Source organism: Mchenga conophoros, linkage group LG3 (assembly GCF_057382185.1).
Source record: "Mchenga conophoros isolate Kocher_MC1m ecotype Shallow Benthic linkage group LG3, M_conophoros_male_GT1.1, whole genome shotgun sequence".
NCBI classification, from domain to species: domain Eukaryota; kingdom Metazoa; phylum Chordata; class Actinopteri; order Cichliformes; family Cichlidae; genus Mchenga; species Mchenga conophoros.
Window position 1 is genome coordinate 1,185,728 of NC_140528.1, and position 20,433 is coordinate 1,206,160.

A 20,433-nucleotide genomic window follows, 5' to 3' on the forward strand; every position below is an offset into this window, starting at 1 on the left:
ACCTGAAATTGATCTCATCTTCAAGTCTAGAGAACAGTTGTGAGGTATTTTGTTCTGGCACCCGTTCATGTCCAGGCTTTAAGAACAGTCTAGTTTAAATATGTGTTAGTCCCCGTAGTCTCCTCTGCATTTAACCCACCCACACAGTGAGTGGGCAGCACCCACACAGAGTGGGCAGCACCCACACACTGAGTGGGCAGCACACAGTGAGTGGGCAGCACCCACACAGAGTGGGCAGCACCCACACAGTGAGTGGGCAGCACCCACACAGAGAGTGGGCAGCACACAGTGAGTGGGCAGCGCCCGGGGAGCAATGTGTAGGGACAGTACCTCAGGGTAGCTGTTCAGTGGATTCAAACCCCCAGCCTTCTGTCCGTATCTGATTGCAATGATCAGTTCATGAGTTGACAAACCCGTCACATGTGCTGGAATCACAGACGTGATTGGTGATTAAAGCTTGTCTTTAAATGGATATCAGAGCTTCTTGTGTTTTCAACCCCAGGTTCATAAATGAGACAGACGTCAGTCCACTCAACAAATCTGCATCCTTCTCTAAATGTCCCTCACTAAGTCTGATAATGCAAACATGCAGTTCAGATTAATACTTCCAGGTTCCTGCACCAATATAAGAGTGGGGCTCGTGTAGCACAGTGGCAGAGCTCACTCACAGCTTCACCCTGTTGACAGGAGTTGGTCTGCCTCAGGTTCGCAGCTGCTGAGTTTGGAGTTGACATGCAGGGAAACCGTCCTGATCACGTGTCTCTTTATAGAAGTACTTTGATGCTTCAGTGAGCGTTCAGCTCTTTACAAACATTACACCACCATGTGTGTTCCTGTCGTTGTCATCCTGGCACTAAGCAGAACCATCTGTGGGTGTCGTCGCAGCTTTCAGTGCCAAATCATCTCGTGTCTGCAGTCGTAGTCATTGCTGTAGTTGCAGTTTTGTTTGTAGTGATGACCTGTTTTCCCTAAATAGCAGCTGTTAAACTTCCCTTCACTGCTTTCACTTGAGTCCATTTTGCTGAACGCCTGCGTGCCAGTCTTACTAATCGACTTTCACTCAACGTCTCCTCCTCCTCTCAAATCAGGAGCCTCAAACCACTGTTATCCACAACCCAGCTGATGGAAATAAGGTACACGGCTGATCGCCTGCTGATCTGAAGCTGCTGCTGCTGTTCGTCACCATTTAGACTAGAAGTTTAATGCTGCTTCTGATGATGGTGTTTGTGTGCCGTTGCTCTAATTCAACGTCATGCAAGAAAACAGCCGAGAGATCTGTGAAATACTGCACGTTATAAACTGTTGCATGTAATCATTTGGACGTAATCTTGGTCATCTGCTTACTGTGACGAATATCATGTTTAATGTTTAAATTGTGCATCGTGCTGAGGTTGTTTCTTTGGAGAAGCATCATCATGTGCTGTGACCAAGCAGCTGTGCATGTTGTTGGACACAGCAAAGAGACAGCACATGGATACCAGAGCCATCCTCAGTGCTTCTCACAGTGTTGTGCAAACGTATGGATCTACATCAGCGCGTAAATCCATAAGACATAGACAGAAATGCATGCTTGTGTTATTGCTTTGTGGAGTGAGGATATTGTGATAGCTCATATGTTATATGTGCGTAGTCTGCTGTGTAGATGCATATGCAAGCTGGTAGGGCTGCACGATTTTGCATAAAATGAGAATCACGATTTTTTTGGCTTAGAATTGAGATCACGATACTCTCACGCTTCTCTTTTCCAGTATAAATATTTATTGCACTTATTAACTGCACATCAACTTCGTAACAGTTGAGACTGAACATAAAAACAATAAATAAACATAAAACAACAAATGTCTCACGTTTTGTTGTTGCAGCAAAATGTTGTCCTGCTTGAAATTCCGTCTCCACCGTTGCTCGACGCTGCGTGTACAGAGCAGGTAGTGCAACAATAGAAAAATAGTTGCGGGACGGCACTGTGTAGTGTTTGTCTAGGGTGTTGATCGTTTTCCTAAATCCCTCGTTTTGCACAGTGTTGATGGAGCCATATCTTTGGTCAGGTGATAAGTGATAGCCTCCGTAATTTCTTTGTGCCTGCAGGAGTTCGACGTGTATAGGGAAGCGCTGTGTAAGGTTCCCGTTATTGATGTTTGGGTGGTTGACCGGGACGGATTTTCTCCTGTCACTTTCTCGTCATCCCTGACGTGCTCGCCGTTGTTGTTTCCCTGCTAATTTTAGCATCACACGGCAGCTTCTGTATCACGTGGTATAAGGCTCCGCCCTTGTCATTTGTTGAGCAGGAAGAGTGAGCGCTTGTTTTCATGCAGAGTACGTCCCGGATCAAAATGCGGTACAATCGTCGTCTTTTTTAAAAAAAAAATTTTAATCGTTGTCATTTGGAAATGAGATCGCACATAAGTATGAATCGAGATCGCGATTTTCTAACGATTAATCGTGCAGCCCTACAAGCAGTTGTTTCATGTGAACAAGGATACAACATATTAAAGGGTTGAGGATGCTGCTAAAGATAAAACTGCCTTAATGAGACAAAGTATTTCAAACATGTCCACTTTAATCACATTTTGATGCCAAGTCCACTGTTAAGCTTCAAATGATAACACAAAACAACATTTTGGTCCCTGAAAGAAGAAATTATTGAATATATGAAGCTTTGAAAGTAAGAGATTTCACCTTTCGTAAGACTTCAAAAAGGCAAAAAGGGGGAAAACCAACGTTGGTAATGAGTAACAAGTCCTGACAAGGTCATTTTTGTCTCATCTGATTTTAAACTATCGTTTTGAGCTACACAACACTGAGACATGATTTCTGAGAAAGCCAAACAAATGTCTTCAGCATTGGCTTTGGCCATCTGCTCAATCTGCTGATTTAACTCCAAGTTGTAACAGGTGTTCAAGTAGGTGATGGTGAAATGCCTGAACATGGAGCAAACTGATGTCAGTGAAACTGTTATACTCAGGCTTCCTCTGGTTTGTCCTTCTGCAGGAGTCCAGCGAGAGCGCCAACACGACCATCGAGGATGAGGACGTGAGAGGTAGGGCGGTCCAGATGTAAACTACACCTTGTTCACAGGATGACACTGCTTTGTTGTCTGTTTTTACACTAGTTAGTCAGTGAGTTCAATATATGTCTGAGTACTGACAAACACACAATGTGCCATCATCTGAAGAAACACAGGAACAGATGAAAAGCAAAATCTTTATTTATCAGGAAGCATGTATAATGTAAACAGAATTGGTCCTAGCACTGAACCCTGTGGAACTCCATAACTAACCTCAGTGTGTGAAGAGGACTCTCCATTTACATGCACAAACTGGAGTCTATTAGATAGATATGATACAAACCACTGCAGCGCAGTACCTGTAATACCTACAGCATGTTCTAATCGCTCTAATAGGATATTATGGTCGACAGTATCGAACGCTGCACTGAGGTCTAGCAGGACAAGCACAGAGATGAGTCCACTGTCAGAGGCCATAAGAAGATCATTTGTAACCTTCACTAAAGCTGTTTCTGTGCTGTGATGAGCTCTGAAACCTGACTGAAACTCTTCAAATAAACCTCTGCAGATGATCTGTTAGCTGTTTGACAACTACTCTTTCAAGGATGCTTGATATGAAGGATTGATGACAGCTGGCTCACAGATGGCTTTTTCAGTAGCTGTGGTTCAGTGAATTTAATGTCAAATCCAGTGCCGTTAATTTCTCTCCCAGTCTCTTGCATCTCGTGTTTAAAGGAGCTGATGTGTGTCTGTTGTGTGTTCGCTACAATTGTGACCTTTTGATAGAGCAGATTCTCAATCATTCACATAATTCAGATGTATTAATGTGCATGCCAGCCTATACACGGGACCTTTGCTTTACAATGGCCTCCATTGTTGCTCGTCCCTGTTTCTCTGTTGCATAACTGACATTAGTGCTCAGTTCCTCTTCGCTTTCTTCTTATTCAGAGGATCACTTGGTTTAACTGAAATACTCTGGCTGGATCCTTGATGCTTTTAAAATGCAATCAGCCTGTGTCTTTATATACGGTTACCATGCTGTCTTTGCTGCAGAGCAGGAGCATGCAGGTAACCTGCTCACCTGTCTGCTCAGCTTCAGAGCTGCCAGGTGATTTTATATTTTGGTGCTGGAGGATCATTCAGAGGGAGAACCGTCGTTTCCATCTGAACTAAATGTTCGTCACCTCTAACGTTACATCCACACTCCATCAGTGCTGCCGGCCATTAAATGCTTTGTAATTAAAACTTGTCATTGGTGTCTTTTTATTCGTTCACTGGCTGTGAGCTGACTGTTATACGTCCTTCTAACAGCTTTATTTTATGTGGGTGAGTACATCGGTGTGATGCTAACCTTTTGCGCCCAGAAGAAGTTGTAACGATTGACGTCCTGTAGCCTCCACGGACCGTGATCTTCACAGATGACGTTATGATTTGTAGAGAAGAGAAAAGGGAGCCTGGAGAAGTGAAGTTATGCTCTGCAGATGAGAGGAAGTCATTAAAAACACGCGTGTAAATGAAATCAGATGAAGATGCACTTAAATGCCAACACACGGTGAACAAGAAGAACAGGCGGGCTGGAGTGGGCAAAGCTGAGTGTCAGGGATGACTGGTGATCTCAAGAGTGAAAGGGAAGGTGGTGCAGGAGCTGGAGGTGGCAGAGATCACTGGGGGTGACCAGGACGAAGAAGGTCAGAAATGAGCCAATCAGAGCGATGGCTGAGAGTGAGGGTATGCAGATAGAGAGCTGAGGGGGACAAAAGAGGGTGAATATGCAGTTGGCAGGCAAAAGGAGAAGAGGAGGAGCACAGATGAGATTCAGGGATGTGGTACAGCGTGGGCACCGGGGTCACCTTACATCACTGCATCGTTCCTCCATGAACATCGCTGTGCATGCTGTCATTTCCTGCACGCCTTTCATGTTCAGTGTTCTTCATCTTCTGTTTTCTCCATCTCACTCTCCTCTTCATTCCTCCTTCATCTCATTCTCCTCTTCGTTCCTCCTCCATCTCATTCTCCTCTTCGTTCCTCCTCCATCTCATTCTCCTCTTCGTTCCTCCTCCATCTCATTCTCCTCTTCGTTCCTACTTCATCTCAATCTCATTCTCCTCTTCGTTCCTCCTCCATCTCCATCTCATTCTCCTCTTCGTTCCTCCTCCATCTCATTCTCCTCTTCGTTCCTACTTCATCTCAATCTCATTCTCCTCTTCGTTCCTACTTCATCTCAATCTCATTCTCCTCTTCGTTCCTCCTCCATCTCCACCCATCCTCTGATTTCTCCATCTCAGCACCGTCCCCCTGCCCCAGTCTGCAGATCTACCACCTTAAGCACTTGGACCCCTTCACTTCTCACCTGCCTTCATCCAGCTGCCTCTTACCCACCCCTTGCCTTTCGTGCTCTTTGTCTTCATCGTCTTCTGCTTCGTCCTCCTCTTCTTCCGTCTCCTCCTGCTGGTTCTCTCCCAGTGTTTGGCCCAGTGGTGAGGAGTGCTGCCAGTATATCCTGCGGGCACTGGCGGCCGCCTTCGTGCTCCTCTTCTTCACGTCGTCCTTTATGATCCTTTTCACTGACCATCACACCATGTGTCACTGCGGCCCCCAAACAGGCTCACAAGACCCCGGCCCCCAGAGTGGCGTGCCCCTCAGTGACTCCATCGACTCCCAGTGTAAGTCGCCCTCCTTAATGCCTGAAGCTGTGCGCGTCACTTTATTGTTGATATTATCTGAAAATGTCTCTGAGCAGGGATGAAGAACATAATGACTGATGTGATCCAGATCAGGACCTTTGTCTCACGCTCTGTTAGAAAGCTTCCTCACAGCAGTGTGTGCCGTTAGCTCTGCTTCTTTAGACGCCAACTTAGAATCAGCTCCAACAGGTGAAGAGCGAGCGATGGATGTTTGCTGACCAGACTGTTTATGCATTCAACCAAACCAGTTTCCCTGCTGCTGTGGGACAGCGCCACTCACTGGTCACTGTCACCACTACACTTTGTCCTTTTTGCTTTGGCAGCTTTTGGGTTGGAGGTTTTGACTCATCCTGCTCATAAAATGAGTTGTTTCGTTTTCTTTAGAAAGCCTCTGATTAGAGTTTAGATCCTTATTGTCCCTGTGAACATAATGACTGCTGATTGTCTTTGTGCTTTATTACAGACTGTTTTTGTCCTGACTAAATCTGTCATAGGGAAAATGTGACTGATTACCTGTAAACCAACTTTGGATTTATTATTTTGCAAGATTCCAGAAAGAAAAAGCAGAAAAGGAGCGTTTAGGTGATCGTGTTCATAAATGATGTTAAAGACGCTGAGGGTGTGTAGTTCTGTGTCGTTCCTGTGTAGGGCCGCATTAAACATTTGCTTCATTTGTTCATAAAGTTAATAATGATGGTGAGAAACCACAGCAGCCCCTGAGCTGTTGTTTCTTTTTGTGTTGTTGTTAATAATAAGTATTAAATTAGACTTTGTCAGTCACAAGCCTTTAAAGTAAACGGGAGTGACTCAGCATTCTGACTCCTGTTTCACCTCTAGCCGTGTCCAAGTACTTGCCAAATGTTGCCTTTAATTTTCCTGTTATTCAATGAAACCATTTCCTTCATACTATTCTGACTGAGTCATCTCACCCGTCCTACCCGAGTCTCGCCAACACTCGGCGTGTTCTCCGTGACCACATCCTGAATCTCCTCCGTGGTGTGCCTCTGTTCCTCCTGCCTCCATATTCACCATCTGATGTTCACATTTCTAATCGTGTCCATGCCACAGTCACAGCATCTCCAGTTCTGCTCCAGCTTCGTCTCCTTTCTTTGGTGATGTGATCTCCAAAGCGTACATGATAGCAGGTCTCACTTGCATCTTGTAAATCTCGCCTTTTCCTGCTCTCCTTCTGTCATAAGTAGCCCCTGATATCACTGCCTCGTCCTGCCTGCACTCTACCTGCTCCTCCACCTGCTCCACCCCACCCTTTGCAGCTTCAGCCTCATGGCACCTTAAACCCATCTGCCACCCCTGACTTCCTCATGCTCATGTGCTTTCTATAGATGTGCAGAGACACATTGCAGCTCCTTTGATCATCACAATCAGTGTTTTCAAATCAAACAGCACATCTGTAGCGCACAAGAAGCCATACTGCTGCTCGCTGATCGTCACCTCTCCTCCATGGTTATCTCCCATACTGACGAACTTACGAGTGATCAGAAACATTGGAAATAATCAACACCAAATTGAACCCAACCCTGTGTGCTTCTTCTTTGCATGATGGTGAAATATAGTTTCATTGCACGTTGCATGGATGGTTTTAATATCCATGCCATTTTATTAGGGAAGTGTTAGGTACCTTAATACCTAATAGGGTACTTAATAATAGGTACCATAACCTTAATAAGGTAGCAACAAGTGAAGCAACACTGTTGCTCCACATGTGGGAATATCTCATGGTACTTGCACTAGCAACAGAGGGTACAGAAAGAGGTTCCTCAAACACAGTGAGCACCCAGACATGAGGTGTTTCTGTGGAAGACTGTGGGAACGACACAGGAGTGACCAAACAGCCGGTCCATAGCACAAAGTAAGGAAACCATCTCTTCACGGTACGACGGACGGGCGGTTTGAGGGAGGAGCGACACATGTCGAACTGGAACATCACCAGAGGTGCTTACAGCACCAACTGTCAGCCATCTATCACACAGTCCTGAAATCCCTGCTTTGATGGATGAATGGAGCAAACATGAAAACGTCCCGACACATAAACCTGCGCTGACACGATCGCCTCAGAGATGAAGTATCTGGACTCCCATCAGCATGTAGAACTTGGTGCTTCTGGACTGGAGGTGCAAATAGTTCACACAACAGTAGCGTGTTATTAGTCGTGGTCTGGTGTTTGATGGCTATTCAGCCACTCAGTGACCTACACGCTGAGCTCCAAGTAAAGTTCTGGTTGTCGTTTAGGAGCAACGTCGTTGGCAGATCTTAGTCTGACCAGAATGAACCTTGTTATAAAACTCTCGTTAGTAAGAAGAAAACTGTCTGTGAACTGGTCACCCTGGAGTTCAACTGCCAGCCTTTCACAGAAGCAGCCAATGACCCGGTGCAGTTGTTGAAGATGCTGTCTTTGGGTTATGTTGTGCAGTAAGATTCTTGTTACGTCTGCACTGTTTGACTTGATCATGTTGTGTGACTCTCTTTCACTAGTGCTTGCATGCAAAGCCACATCAGTACTTATTGTGTCCATTCATTGTTTCCTAGCTAACCTTCTTAGCACGAAAGGTAATGTTATCGAACCAAGCTGACCACACTGACCTCCCAGCTTTTCCTCCATCTCCATGTAACATTGTGCTATTTAAGGTGGAGCCCACGCTCATGCTGTGACGATGAACTCATGCTGTCTTTGTGTTCCTGTTTTTAACCTTTAACTGTGTTTTCATTATGTCAAAGCTGTCCAGATATCCCAAACTAAAGCGATGTGTCTCTGTCCCTCAGCTCGAAAGCAGGAGATCATCAAGGCCACTGAGCAGCTGATTGAGGCCATTAACAATGGAGACTTTGAAGCCTACACGTTAGTCATTAAAGTACTTGTCAGTAAACTCTCACACGTTCATATGTTTCCATAAAGCTAATGAATGTGTTGCCTGTGTTCTTTCAGGAAGATATGTGATCCTGGTCTCACATCCTTTGAACCTGAAGCCTTGGGTAACCTGGTGGAGGGCACAGACTTCCACCGCTTCTACTTTGAGAACGGTACAGTGTTCCTGCGGGACATGGTCTGATGAAGCATCGTAGCTGTCCCAGTTTAGGCTCACATTTCCTGTAAGAAGTGCATCGCGTGCAGAAGCCACTGTGGAGAGTGACTGCATCCCTTTGTGTTGCACTGCCTCATTCACCACCTGTTGCAGCTCTGACTCATCTATTGTCTTTATTACGTTGGTGTCACGTTGGTGTTACGTTGGTGTCACGTTGGTGTTATGTTGGTATCACGTTGGTGTCACGTTGGTGTCACGTTGGTATCACGTTGGTGTTACGTTGGTGTCACGTTGGTGTCACGTTGGTGTCACGTTGGTATCACGTTGGTGTCACGTTGGTGTCACGTTGGTGTCACGCTGGTATCACGCTGGTGTCACGTTGGTGTCACGCTGGTGTCACGTTGGTGTCACGCTGGTGTCACGCTGGTGTCACGTTGGTGTCACGTTGGTGTCACGTTGGTGTCACGCTGGTGTTACGTTGGTGTCACGCTGGTGTCACGCTGGTGTCACGTTGGTGTCACGTTGGTGTCACGCTGGTGTTACGTTGGTGTTACGTTGGTGTCACGCTGGTGTCACGTTGGTATCACGTTGGTATCACGCTGGTGTTACGTTGGTGTTACGTTGGTGTCACGCTGGTGTCACGTTGGTATCACGTTGGTATCACGCTGGTGTCACGTTGGTGTTACGTTGGTGTCACGCTGGTGTCACGTTGGTGTCACGTTGGTGTCACGCTGGTGTTACGTTGGTGTTACGTTGGTGTCACGTTGGTGTCACGTTGGTGTCACGTTGGTGTCACGCTGGTGTCACGTTGGTGTCACGCTGGTGTCACGTTGGTGTCACGTTGGTGTCACGTTGGTGTCACGTTGGTGTCACGCTGGTGTCACGTTGGTGTCACGTTGGTGTCACGCTGGTGTTACGTTGGTGTCACGTTGGTGTCACGTTGGTGTCACGCTGGTGTTACGTTGGTGTCACGTTGGTATCACGCTGGTGTCACGTTGGTGTCACGTTGGTGTCACGTTGGTGTCACGTTGGTGTCACGTTGGTGTCACGCTGGTGTCACGTTGGTGTCACGTTGGTGTCACGCTGGTGTCACGTTGGTGTCACGTTGGTGTCACGTTGGTGTCACGTTGGTGTTACGTTGGTGTCACGTTGGTGTCACGTTGGTGTTACGTTGGTGTCACGTTGGTGTTACGTTGGTATCACGTTGGTGTCACGTTGGTGTTACGTTGGTGTCACGTTGGTGTCACGTTGGTGTCACGTTGGTGTTACGTTGGTGTTACGTTGGTATTACGTTGGTGTCACGTTGGTGTCACGTTGGTGTCACGTTGGTGTCACGCTGGTGTCACGTTGGTGTCACGTTGGTGTCACGTTGGTGTCACGTTGGTATCACGTTGGTGTCACGTTGGTGTCACGTTGGTATCACGTTGGTGTCACGTTGGTGTCACGTTGGTGTCACGTTGGTGTCACGTTGGTGTTACGTTGGTGTTACGTTGGTATTACGTTGGTGTCACGTTGGTGTTACGTTGGTATTACGTTGGTATTACATTGTCTCGTGAAACAACGTGGAGCGTTGTGGACTTCTCTGCTGTAGCGATGAATCTCCTGAGTCCAAGCCATGAAAATGGTAAAGGGCACACTGGCTTGTGCAGCATGTTTGGACATGAAATGCTGGTTGGGCAGCAAAACCAACATTTACCACAACAGAAAGCAGTTGTTAATCAAGAGCAACAAATTCAACCAGTTCACCTGGTTGCTCTCTGGAGCGGGTTTCCTCGTGCGTCCCAGTGTTTTCCAGCACTGTTGGTTGATGCAGGTCATTTTCTTAGTATCTGAGGCCTGGATATATTCAGTGTATTTCCATGTTTCCGCAAAAGTTCAGCCGTGTTTGTGGTGTTACTTTCCAACACGCTAACACCCTGTCTAAAAAACCAAACTTGTCTTGCATAAATTACTCTGTACAGTCTTGGGTTTTGTCTTCGTTTAAGTCTGAGAAGCAGCTGCATGCTGCTGCCACACCAGCAGGTCGACACCAGAGCTCAGTCAGCTGATGCATCAGCGTTTTATACGTTTTGTTAAGACTTTAAGCCAGATTTGTCGCTCACTTCAGTCATTTAGATGTGACTGATGCTGGATATTGGCTTGGTGCATAGCTAATACCTTCTATGAAATGTAAATGTAATTTAAAAAACTAACTGTTAACAGAGTTAATAGTTAGTTTCTTAAAAAAAATAGAGCCACTGAAGCCTCTTTCAGTTGTTATATGCCGAGCAATTTCACATATTTGTAATTATTAATAATGCATCGGATGCTTTAAAGCTAATATGTGGTCCCTGTCGAGTGTTTGGTTGTGTCACAGTGTTGTTGTCCTCTGCAGCTCTGTCTAAGGGGAAGCAGCCCATCCACACCATCCTGCTCAACCCTCACGTCCACCTCATAGGCGATGACGCCGCCTGCATTGCCTACATTCGCCTCACCCAGTACATCGATAGCAGCGGCATGCCTCGCACCATGCAGTCAGAGGAGACTCGCATCTGGCACCGCCGTGACAGCAAGTGGCAGAATATCCACTTCCACCGCTCCGGCTCTCCCACCGTTCCCACCAAGTAAGATCGCCACCAGATTGCTTATAATGTTTAGACACGTAGGAACAGTTTTAATGAGTGTGTAGCATCAAGTCAGTTAAACCCCAGGGATATTGATCTGATCAGTGTAGTGGGAGAGAGTGGGCTGATGGATCAGGTACAGCTCCTTAACCATAGGTAGGCCAGAGAGCCAGCAGTGAGACAACCCCCCAACAGGAAAGGTTTTAATGGTGACGGCCATTGACGTGTTTCCCTCGTCATCTTTTCTCACTGTTTATTCCCCAGTTTTGCATTTGGCTCGGGTCAGTGTCGCTGCTGTTAGCATGAAACAATATCTAGACCAGGGTCGGCACCTCCGGGCCTCGAGGGCCTGCAGGTTTGAGATGTGTCCTTGATCCAACACAGCTGATTTAAGTTCTCCAGAGGCCTGGTGATGAACTAATCATCTGATCCAGGTGTGTTGACCCAGGGAATTACAGAGGTTGCACAAATAGTCCAGAACATCAACATATGCTGGGAGACACAGAAACCCTCTCAGGTGTTTTAAGCAACCGGCCGACGAGTAAACATGCTCTTCTAACACTCTCGAGACACAAAGCGTTCCAAGTTTTGGTGTCGTAACCAGTAATGTTGGTGCTTTTGTGTAGAGATCATTCTGCATGTGCTGGTGTTGGTTGATCGGACGAACATGTTTGTTTAAATCACCACCCTGCTCGATTTCCAGAATAAAACAGCAGGCTGCTCCTCCGTCACATGGACATCTGACCACAGTCTGGACAAAGTATTCGAGAACAGCGTTAAACATTCAAACGAGACAAAGTTTCCCTTTAACAGCTTGACACGTATTCCACGTCTAACGAGCCGTAATGCCCAGTAACTAGATCAGAGCAGTGGGTGAAGCTGACTGTGTGGGTTTGTGTCTGACTGTGCTCCACTTTCAGCTGAGATGACCTCCACCACCTTCCAGCCTACAGCAGTCAGCTGACTGACTTCTGCCGTCTTTCCATCGGATGCCCAAGCCACGCCTCCCCCTCGTTTGCTAGCGCTCTGCCCTCTCAGTGTGTTGTTTACATTGTCGCTGCTGAACTGAAGTTTATTCTAAATGTAAAGGAGTTCACACTTTGACAACATCACTTTGTAGAGAGAGTGCAGGGTGTTCAACATATCTCTGTTTGCAGCATTTTTATTACTGGTTTCTTGATATATTCTTTTTTAAATAGAAGTGGACTCTAATGGTGCCACTGGTTCCACTTGATTTTAATGGGCTAGTCTGTGAAGCTCCCAGTCAGGATTACACATGTTGTGCTATTGTGATATTTTTACCTTTTGGCACAATGACCGATATCAAACTTTTTAATCACGTTTCTGTTTCCAGACACAAGCCTGCTTTGTTTGGCTGATCCATAGATTTTGGTAATCATGTAATTTGCTCTTTGCTTGATCCATATGAGTTGACTTATCTTACTGATGTATGTTTACTAGGAACTGTAACTACATGTTTAAAAGGGAAACCGTTTGTTTTAGTGAGTTCGGTCATCACGGAGCATCGTGGGAGGAAGTGTAGACATAGATTCTTAAAGCCATTCTGACTCCTGCCAGTCACATTTTCATACAATAATAAGTTAATTATGTGAATCTGTTTGTTTACATTTTACAGTGTGATATTGATGCCTGTCCTTCTCCTCACTTACCTTTAAGAACATCCTCCGTATTTCATCCTCTGCTTAAAGTCGAACCCTGTTTAACCGTGTAAATCAGTTTGCTAAGTTTCATCACTGACCGGGTTACTCATGCTCAACACTCATTATGTTACGCTATAGTTATTTTAGTGCCACCATCTGACTGAAAGGGAAACGGTTGTTGTGGAGATCACAGGGAACAAACTTTAATTCCAGATTGAATTGAGTGCAGAGGAAGCCGTTAAAGACAGTCACAGGTGTGTTTTTCTGTATTAAATAATCACTGAAATATTTAGAGAACTGCTTCGTATTGATTTCTTTGATCACATTTGTCCATTTCAAAGGACACTTTGGGTTTATCTTTGTGATTGAACTGTATGATGGGCTGCTGGTATTTAATGTTGCCATGATGGGCCAAGCCTGATGTTTAAGAAATCTCAAATAAAATGTGATTTATGCCAATGAGCGATTTGTTTTTTCATTCCTTATGTGAACTCTGCATCAGTGATATTTCTGAAGTTTTGCTGCTGATGTTTAGCTTTGATATTTCTTTTTGTGCTTTGATGCTGATTGTGAAAAATCCTGCTGAACCTGCCCGCCCCCGCCCCTTCATCCTCACTCGGTTTCAGCAGATGCCGCCCCTCCCTGACTTATTCCTGTTAAAAAGGGGTTTTTCCTTCCTCCTCCTGTCACCAAGCTCTTGCTCGTTGGGGTTTTCTCTGTTATTGTGGGGTCTTTACAGTATAAAGCAGTAATTTTGTTGTGATTTGGAGCTGTAGAAATAAAACTGAACTAAAACAAAATGTTGAAATAATTTGATGTAAAAATGACCAAGTTACCTTCACATCTTTTAGAGTTTTTCACTCAACTCTTGGTACCCCTACAGCTTCTCGTGTTCCTACTTCCTGATGTTGCTGTCATTCGGAACCGCTACATCGATCACTACGGCCGCCTTCTTCTGTTTGTCTACCACCACTATGTCCGGTTGGTTAGCCACCACCATTTTGTCCGTCTGTATCTGGAAGTCCCACAGGATCTTAGCTCGGTCATTCTCCACCACCCTTGGGGGCGTCTCCCATTTTGACCTCGGGACTTCCAGGTTATACTCGGCACAGATGTTCCTGTACACTATGCCGGCCACTTGGTTATGGCGTTCCATGTATGCCTTGCCTGCTAGCATCTTGCACCCTGCTGTTATGTGCTGGATTGTCTCTGGGGCATCTTTACACAGCCTGCACCTGGGGTCTTGCCTGGTGTGATAGACCCCAGCCTCTATGGATCTTGTACTCAGAGCTTGTTCTTGTGCTGCCATGATTAGTGCCTCTGTGCTTTCAGTCCAGCTTTGTCCAGCCACTGGTAGGATTTCTGGATATCAGCCACCTCCTCTATCTGCCGGTGGTACATACCGTGCAGGGGCCTGTCCTTCCATGATGGTTCCTCGTCTCCCTCCTCTTTCTTGGGTTTCTGCTGCCTGAGGTATTCACTGAGCACTCGGTCAGTTGGGGCCATCTTCCCAATGTATTCTTGGATGTTCGTTGTCTCATCCTGGACTGTGGTGCTGACACTCACCAGTCCTTCCTTCTGCTTAGCGTACAGCCTCAGGGTGCTGGACTTGGGGTGAATGCATGCATCAAGACCATGCATGGTCAGTGGCTTCTATCTCCTCCTTTGGCCAGGTTATTACCCCAGCAGGGTACCTGATCACGGGCAGGGCGTACGTGTTGATGGCCCGGATCTTGTTCTTACCATTCAGCTGACTCCTCAGGACTTGCCTGACCCTCTGCAGGTACTTGGTGGTTGCAGCTTTCCTAGCGGCCTCTTCATGGTTTCCACATATAAGTAAATAAAAACATCTATATATAAACATAAACATAGTGACTACAACCCAAGACTAAAATCTATCCTGTGTATTTGTGTGCGAGTTAGCCAGATTACACAACCAAAGCTTGTGAAGAAGAGTTTACAAAGAGTTCTCAGGCTGTGTCAAAGGAAACACCTACTAACATCACGCACTAACACATACTACCACACAATCCCAATTCAAGAAAGTGGAGACGTGTAAATAAAAGCAGAACTTAATAAGAGAAAATATATCAGGTGTGCAACAGCAGCAACATGTCTCAAACAACGTTGGTCAGCAAGCAGCGTCTTAGAGGTTCACCGATGTGCAAAAGCACTGCTTAGAGTATCTATAATTTCACATTATTACACAGAATTATGTTTATGTCCCTACTTATGTTTGTTGCTCGTTGTGTTTTGCACCTACAAAACCTCGTAGACATCGAATTGACCACAAACTCCTCGAGTTCAATGTTATTACATAGCACCGAATCACAACAGTCTAAAAATGCTTTATATTGTCAGGTAATACAATACCTCATAAACCAAGCTGTTAATGTAAAACCTCTGTGCTAGCTGAGGTCCAACAGCTAAAGCAGGAAGGGGAACTCCAGGCCTCCAGTGTCCTGCAGGTTTTAGATGTGTCAGCTGATTCAGACTGCTGAAGGACCTCCTCTACATGTCTGGAGGTTCTCCAGAGGTAATGAACTGGTGTGTTGCAGGACTGCAGGACACCGGCCCTCGAGGCCCTCCCCACCCCCGAGCTTAAGCCTGGCCAAAATCCCAAACACGTGAGCAGTAATCGAGCTTTTCACATATTTATGACCTCATGTTGTAAAGAACAGAGGACCAAAATACCTCCACAAACTCTGAGACTGATAAATGTGCATTCAAAGCAGCATATCTGACCCTCCTCTGTGTATCTCTGTAACATTCGTAGTATAAAGATTCAGGTTTTATCAGATACACTAAAATTAGCATAAGATAATACGAGTAAGTCTTCCCAAAGCTACAATCATAAAACCGTGTGTACAGTTGGCACTTTCTTCAGCATTAACCGATTTACAGAAAACTCACCTGCTGCAGGCTCAGTTCAGCTTTGACCAGTGTTCTCCCAGAACTCCCAGTGGACAGAAATATCCTTCGTCTTTGCCACAAACTCTTTGAAGTTATATGTGGTGAAAAAATGACAACGGGCATCATTCGAGACATGTACAGTTTTATTGTTGTGCCACAAACACACTGCAGCTCTTTTACCTCATTAGCATTTTTATTTTGATCATCTGATAAAGTCATACATGCCCGCATAAATATTTGCACTGTTAATATGTATATATTGTCATCACCATGGAATTAAGATGCTCCGTTATGAGATTGGTTTTCTCTTTTTGACCTTTATTCTTCCAGTGGATCAAAGTAAATGGCAACATTGTTACATGGAAAATATGTAGATGAACAGCAAACACACGTAATCATGTCTGAATGCGTCGCAGCCGCCTTATAGCAACACAACTGTTTGTCTGCGATGGCAAAGGAACAAACAAAGGTTTACCTGTAGCTTCAAAATACATCCAAACTCTCTCACACACACACACACACACACAGCAATAAATAAAGAAACACAGGTGTCACAAATGAAGCGGGTAAAAGCCTCGGCCTGGGTTTAAAGTGGCTTTAACAGTGATGACAGGAAACAAGCAAATCCACGACTACATTATTTATGTGTTGAAAAACAAAACTAAAGGACAAGTCTGCTGTTACGTGTCTACAAATCTGACGAGAAGCCCAAAACCAACAGAGTGTTACTGGGACCATAACCAGACTCTAAAAGGACCCACTGGTTTCTGTTGGAGCGATCAGTTGATCTACTTAGAGCCTGTGGGCTGTTCATTTTCTCTTTAATCGCTACCAGAGGTCTCTTCCTGTTGATAGTTCTTCCTTCCGACTGTTACCAACTCATATGGTTTTTGCTCCAATGTCTATTTTCCATCCATAATTTGCTAAACGAGCTTGAAGAACACTGAGACCATGAAACCTGTGATGCCATTTTTCCTAATAAATCAAAGGAAAACTGTCCATTTTCTCACAGACTCAACACTTCATTTTATATTAAAGTCAGTGTTGCAGGCTGGAGGAAATGTTGCTGCATGCATGGCCAATGACAGCTGTGTGCAGCAGAGGAGCAAAAGCAGAGCTGGCGTTGGGTTTTCCTGTAGATTTGTTGATAGTAACAGTCAAAGCTGCGCTTTAAAAGGTGTGGAAACGCTACGAGTAGCTGCAGGTAAGGAAAAGCACCAACATGAAGCACGAGGACATGAGTGCTGCACCGAAACATTCATCATCACTACTTTCTTTCTCCGTAGACACGGCACACACAGGTGATAGAAACAATGCTCCACACGTGCAGGAAGGACAGACACGTGGATAAAGTAAGGGCAGATGACAAAAGGTGTGAGCACACAGCCTTTGTGAACAGATGGGCGGGTTGATGTCGGCTGAGTTTCTGATGATACGCATTCACACTTTATCTGGCATTAATCTCATGTGTACTGTGGCCGTTCTGCAGCTGGTGCATGTACAGCAGGTTCAGGTGGGCTAACGTGGTAAATGCTTTGAATTATTTCAGCTTCTTTCCAGTCCCAGCTTGACTTTTTGTCATCAACTCCCCTATGTACAAATGTTTACACGAGTTCTTCAAGAAGAGGCCGGTGCGTGAGGCGAAACATCCGAGACGCGCCTTTTCTTTCTAATCCGCCTTTGGTGCATCGTACCTACATCACATCAAAGCAGCCGCAGGAAGCGAAACACGAACAAAAATCATCAGGACGGTGAGGGGTGGCTATCTTTGGTCACAATCAGAGCGAACATCTATCGTTAAAGCACAAAAATACGGTTCCAATATCTGACAAACCAAAGAAGAAGAAAGAAAAACTCCACTGATGAGCAGGGACAGAGGGCGGTTCGATCTGAGGAAGTGTACGTCACCAAAAGCTTCAGTGGAAAATGTAGATCAGTGGAAGCAGCTGCTCAGCTAAGGTTTTCATCCTCCTCCTCATCCTCGGTGTCCTCACAGTAGCGCTGGAGCAGTCGGTGCAGGTGCTGCTGCAGCGCATCAGGCTGCAGGGCATCTGCGGTGTTGTCCAGGCGCTCTAGGTGCACATGCTTCCCCTGAGCATCCCTCACCACGGTCCTCTTCTGGCTGCGTGAATTACGCATCTGGCTTCTGCAGGAACAGGAAACAGTAGTAGTTCATCCAGGATCACAGTAAGTGGCTGCAGACTGCCAGGCTCCACGTTTGTTTCATAAAGAACAATAAATGCATCACCTTCATTTCCATGTTAATGAATCATATCGCACCACATGATGCATCATGCTTTAACTGTTGTTTAAATATTTGCATCAGGATTTGAAATGTTTTTCTGATATTTCAGATTTCTAGAACCATCTAAACAAACTCAGAATCATTGTGTTGTTTCCTAAATCCCTAATAATTGTAACTGTATTGCATCTATACTCGTGTGGTTACATGGTGTTGTCACATCTAAAAGGATGCTGGTTTGAGTCCAGCTGGAGGCTTTGTTGTTGGATCAAATCAAATGTGGCGACGCCCTTTTAAAAGAATGATGTCACACATCATGTGGACTGAAATGAAAAACAAGTTCACAGCCTGTTCTCTCTCTAGCCCGCTGGAACAAAACGTGGCTGAAACAAGCATCAGAAACCAGCAGAGCATAAGCAAACATTAGCATATTCTGCTGTCACTTTGCTTTATTACTCACTGGTTGTACCAGTAATGGCACCATTGTTTCATACCAGGAATGCCAGTAATGTGAAATATGTGTGTCTGCATCTATTATTGCTACACTGCACATCTCAGGATCTGATGAAAACAACAGAAGTTGTATAAATAATGTGCGCACGTGTCTCTTTTCTCCCTCACAGACAGTAAAGGTTAGGACAGTCACAGTGTGGTCACACAGCACACTCATGCAGTCCAACCTTTTAACCACAGAACCGTCATCCTGTACAATCTCTTTCTCTACTATATGCGGCATTAGCACTTTTCCAAATCCTCCAGCGTAACTCATTGCCTGGAGGGGAAGAATGAGGAAAGACAGATCAAATGCTAGAAAGCTCTCAGGTTTTCTCAGCGCAGTGATAAAATGCCTGCATTACACCACGAGTGTCCTTTCATCCTCGAGGCGTCTAAAAACAAATATTATTCCCGAGCTGAAATCTTACTCACCTTCTCAAAGTCCTCTCTGGCTGAAGGCAGGTCTGCAGCCAGCGACGGGTCTCCTGTGTGCTTCTCCATCCTCTCGCCTCTCACCACAGTTGTCTTGACAACCTTGCTGACCTTTCTGCCCTGCACTGGCTCCACTTCAAACTCTGACGCTGTGGCAGCGCTCAGAGCTGGGGACTCTGAAAAGGTCAGCTGGGAAGGAAATACGATGTCACGGTTACTTTGAATAACAGTGGACTGAAGTACAGCAAAGACGTGCCTGCAGTTAACTGGATTTACAGTTAACTGGCTCACCCAAACACATCGGAGAGAAAGCGAGTCCATCAGAGACGTTAACTTGGGGTGAATTTCTTCCCCGAGGACATCAGGCATGCAGACTGATCTACCTGAGCTGCAGCCAGACCCTCCACTGGAGCCAGCATCCAGTTGGATTCAGGCTTAAAACCGTCACAGCTGCATCAGGAGGCCCTGAATGATCCCTTGGTTGAGTTTGTTAGACTAAGCAGTTTGTCTTCGCTCAGTCTCACAGTGTGTATATGCAGCACTTCTGTATTTAATATTAGCAGCACTCTCTCCCTGCACTTCACCTCTCTGCTCGCTTCTCTTTCCCTTCACCTGCAACAGGTTGCAGCACTTTGAGGCAAAAAATAAATTGACTCTCGACTGCAGCAAAATAACTCTCCTCATTACCGGATATAAAACACAAAGCAACAGTAGGATTAGCAGACGTCAGAGGCTCTCACCTCCTTCTGATCGCCTCCACTATGAAGCACAGTTCTCTTCACCACCTTTGAAACAGCATCTCCCTCCTCTATCTGGACCGACTCCTGGTGAGAGCCTTCGATGGTCACTTCCTGTGTCTCCATGCCGTCTGGAGACACATATTTACGAATGACCTTCCGCGTGACCTGTTGGAGAGGCAAGTCACTGTAAAGGTTTTCTGTATGAAGGACCAGGTTTTAAGTGTAATACAGATTTCAGTGTTGAATCTTCCTCACTTTCTTGACCACCATGTTGCCATCTTCATCGATGTACTTCTCTTCTGTCAGGGTCTGCAGGGGGATGTCTGGCAGGTTATCGGCCTGCAAAAGACACAAAACGCTTGCTGTGGGTTCACACCTTCACTCACATTACGCACAATCTACAGACGTCAAAGAACATTTTGCAATCAATCCAACGGTAATTAATAATAGTCAGCTCCAACAGATCTCTGTATTTCAAGTCCGTCTGAAAACAGTGTTGACGATTGCTGAATACCAGCGTCATTATGGGTCCATTCAGGTTATACACAGTGCAGCTTTCCTGTTTCAATGCACAAGTATCACTTCCAGTAACAAAAGAAAAAAAACCCTAATGGTGAC

General features: G+C 45.5%; 2 protein-coding genes across 35 annotated transcripts in view; one reads left to right on the plus strand and one right to left on the minus strand.

The window, feature by feature from the left end:
* Positions 1–13,455, plus strand: part of LOC146576935 (calcium/calmodulin-dependent protein kinase type II delta 1 chain) — a 97,909-nt gene extending 84,454 nt beyond the window's left edge. For 6 of the 18 annotated variants that reach the window (XM_085251306.1, XM_085251281.1, XM_085251322.1 and 3 more), the window contains 7 exons: positions 1,089–1,133; positions 2,989–3,037; positions 5,290–5,667; positions 8,470–8,545; positions 8,633–8,727; positions 11,104–11,332; positions 12,253–13,455. In XM_085251306.1, coding sequence (XP_085107432.1) covers positions 1,089–1,133; positions 2,989–3,037; positions 5,290–5,667; positions 8,470–8,545; positions 8,633–8,727; positions 11,104–11,332; positions 12,253–12,256 — 876 coding nt within the window. In that variant the 3' untranslated portion in view covers positions 12,257–13,455. Of the gene's footprint in view, positions 1–1,088; positions 1,134–2,988; positions 3,038–5,289; positions 5,668–8,235; positions 8,257–8,469; positions 8,546–8,632; positions 8,728–11,103; positions 11,337–12,252 lie in introns of those variants that run through there. The other 12 variants (XM_085251426.1, XM_085251380.1, XM_085251388.1 and 9 more) reach the window with 6 other exon arrangements.
* Positions 13,456–16,031: 2,576 nt separating this feature from the next.
* The window catches only part of ank2b (ankyrin 2b, neuronal), a 151,571-nt gene continuing 147,169 nt past the window's right edge, over positions 16,032–20,433 (minus strand). For 16 of the 17 annotated variants that reach the window (XM_085251498.1, XM_085251487.1, XM_085251593.1 and 13 more), the window contains 5 exons: positions 20,071–20,154; positions 19,816–19,980; positions 19,076–19,264; positions 18,829–18,920; positions 16,032–18,052 (listed from right to left, as the gene is read on the minus strand). In XM_085251498.1, coding sequence (XP_085107624.1) covers positions 17,857–18,052; positions 18,829–18,920; positions 19,076–19,264; positions 19,816–19,980; positions 20,071–20,154 — 726 coding nt within the window. In that variant the 3' untranslated portion in view covers positions 16,032–17,856. The remainder of the gene's footprint in view (positions 18,053–18,828; positions 18,921–19,075; positions 19,265–19,815; positions 19,981–20,070; positions 20,155–20,433) is intronic. The other variant, XM_085251547.1, reaches the window with a different exon arrangement.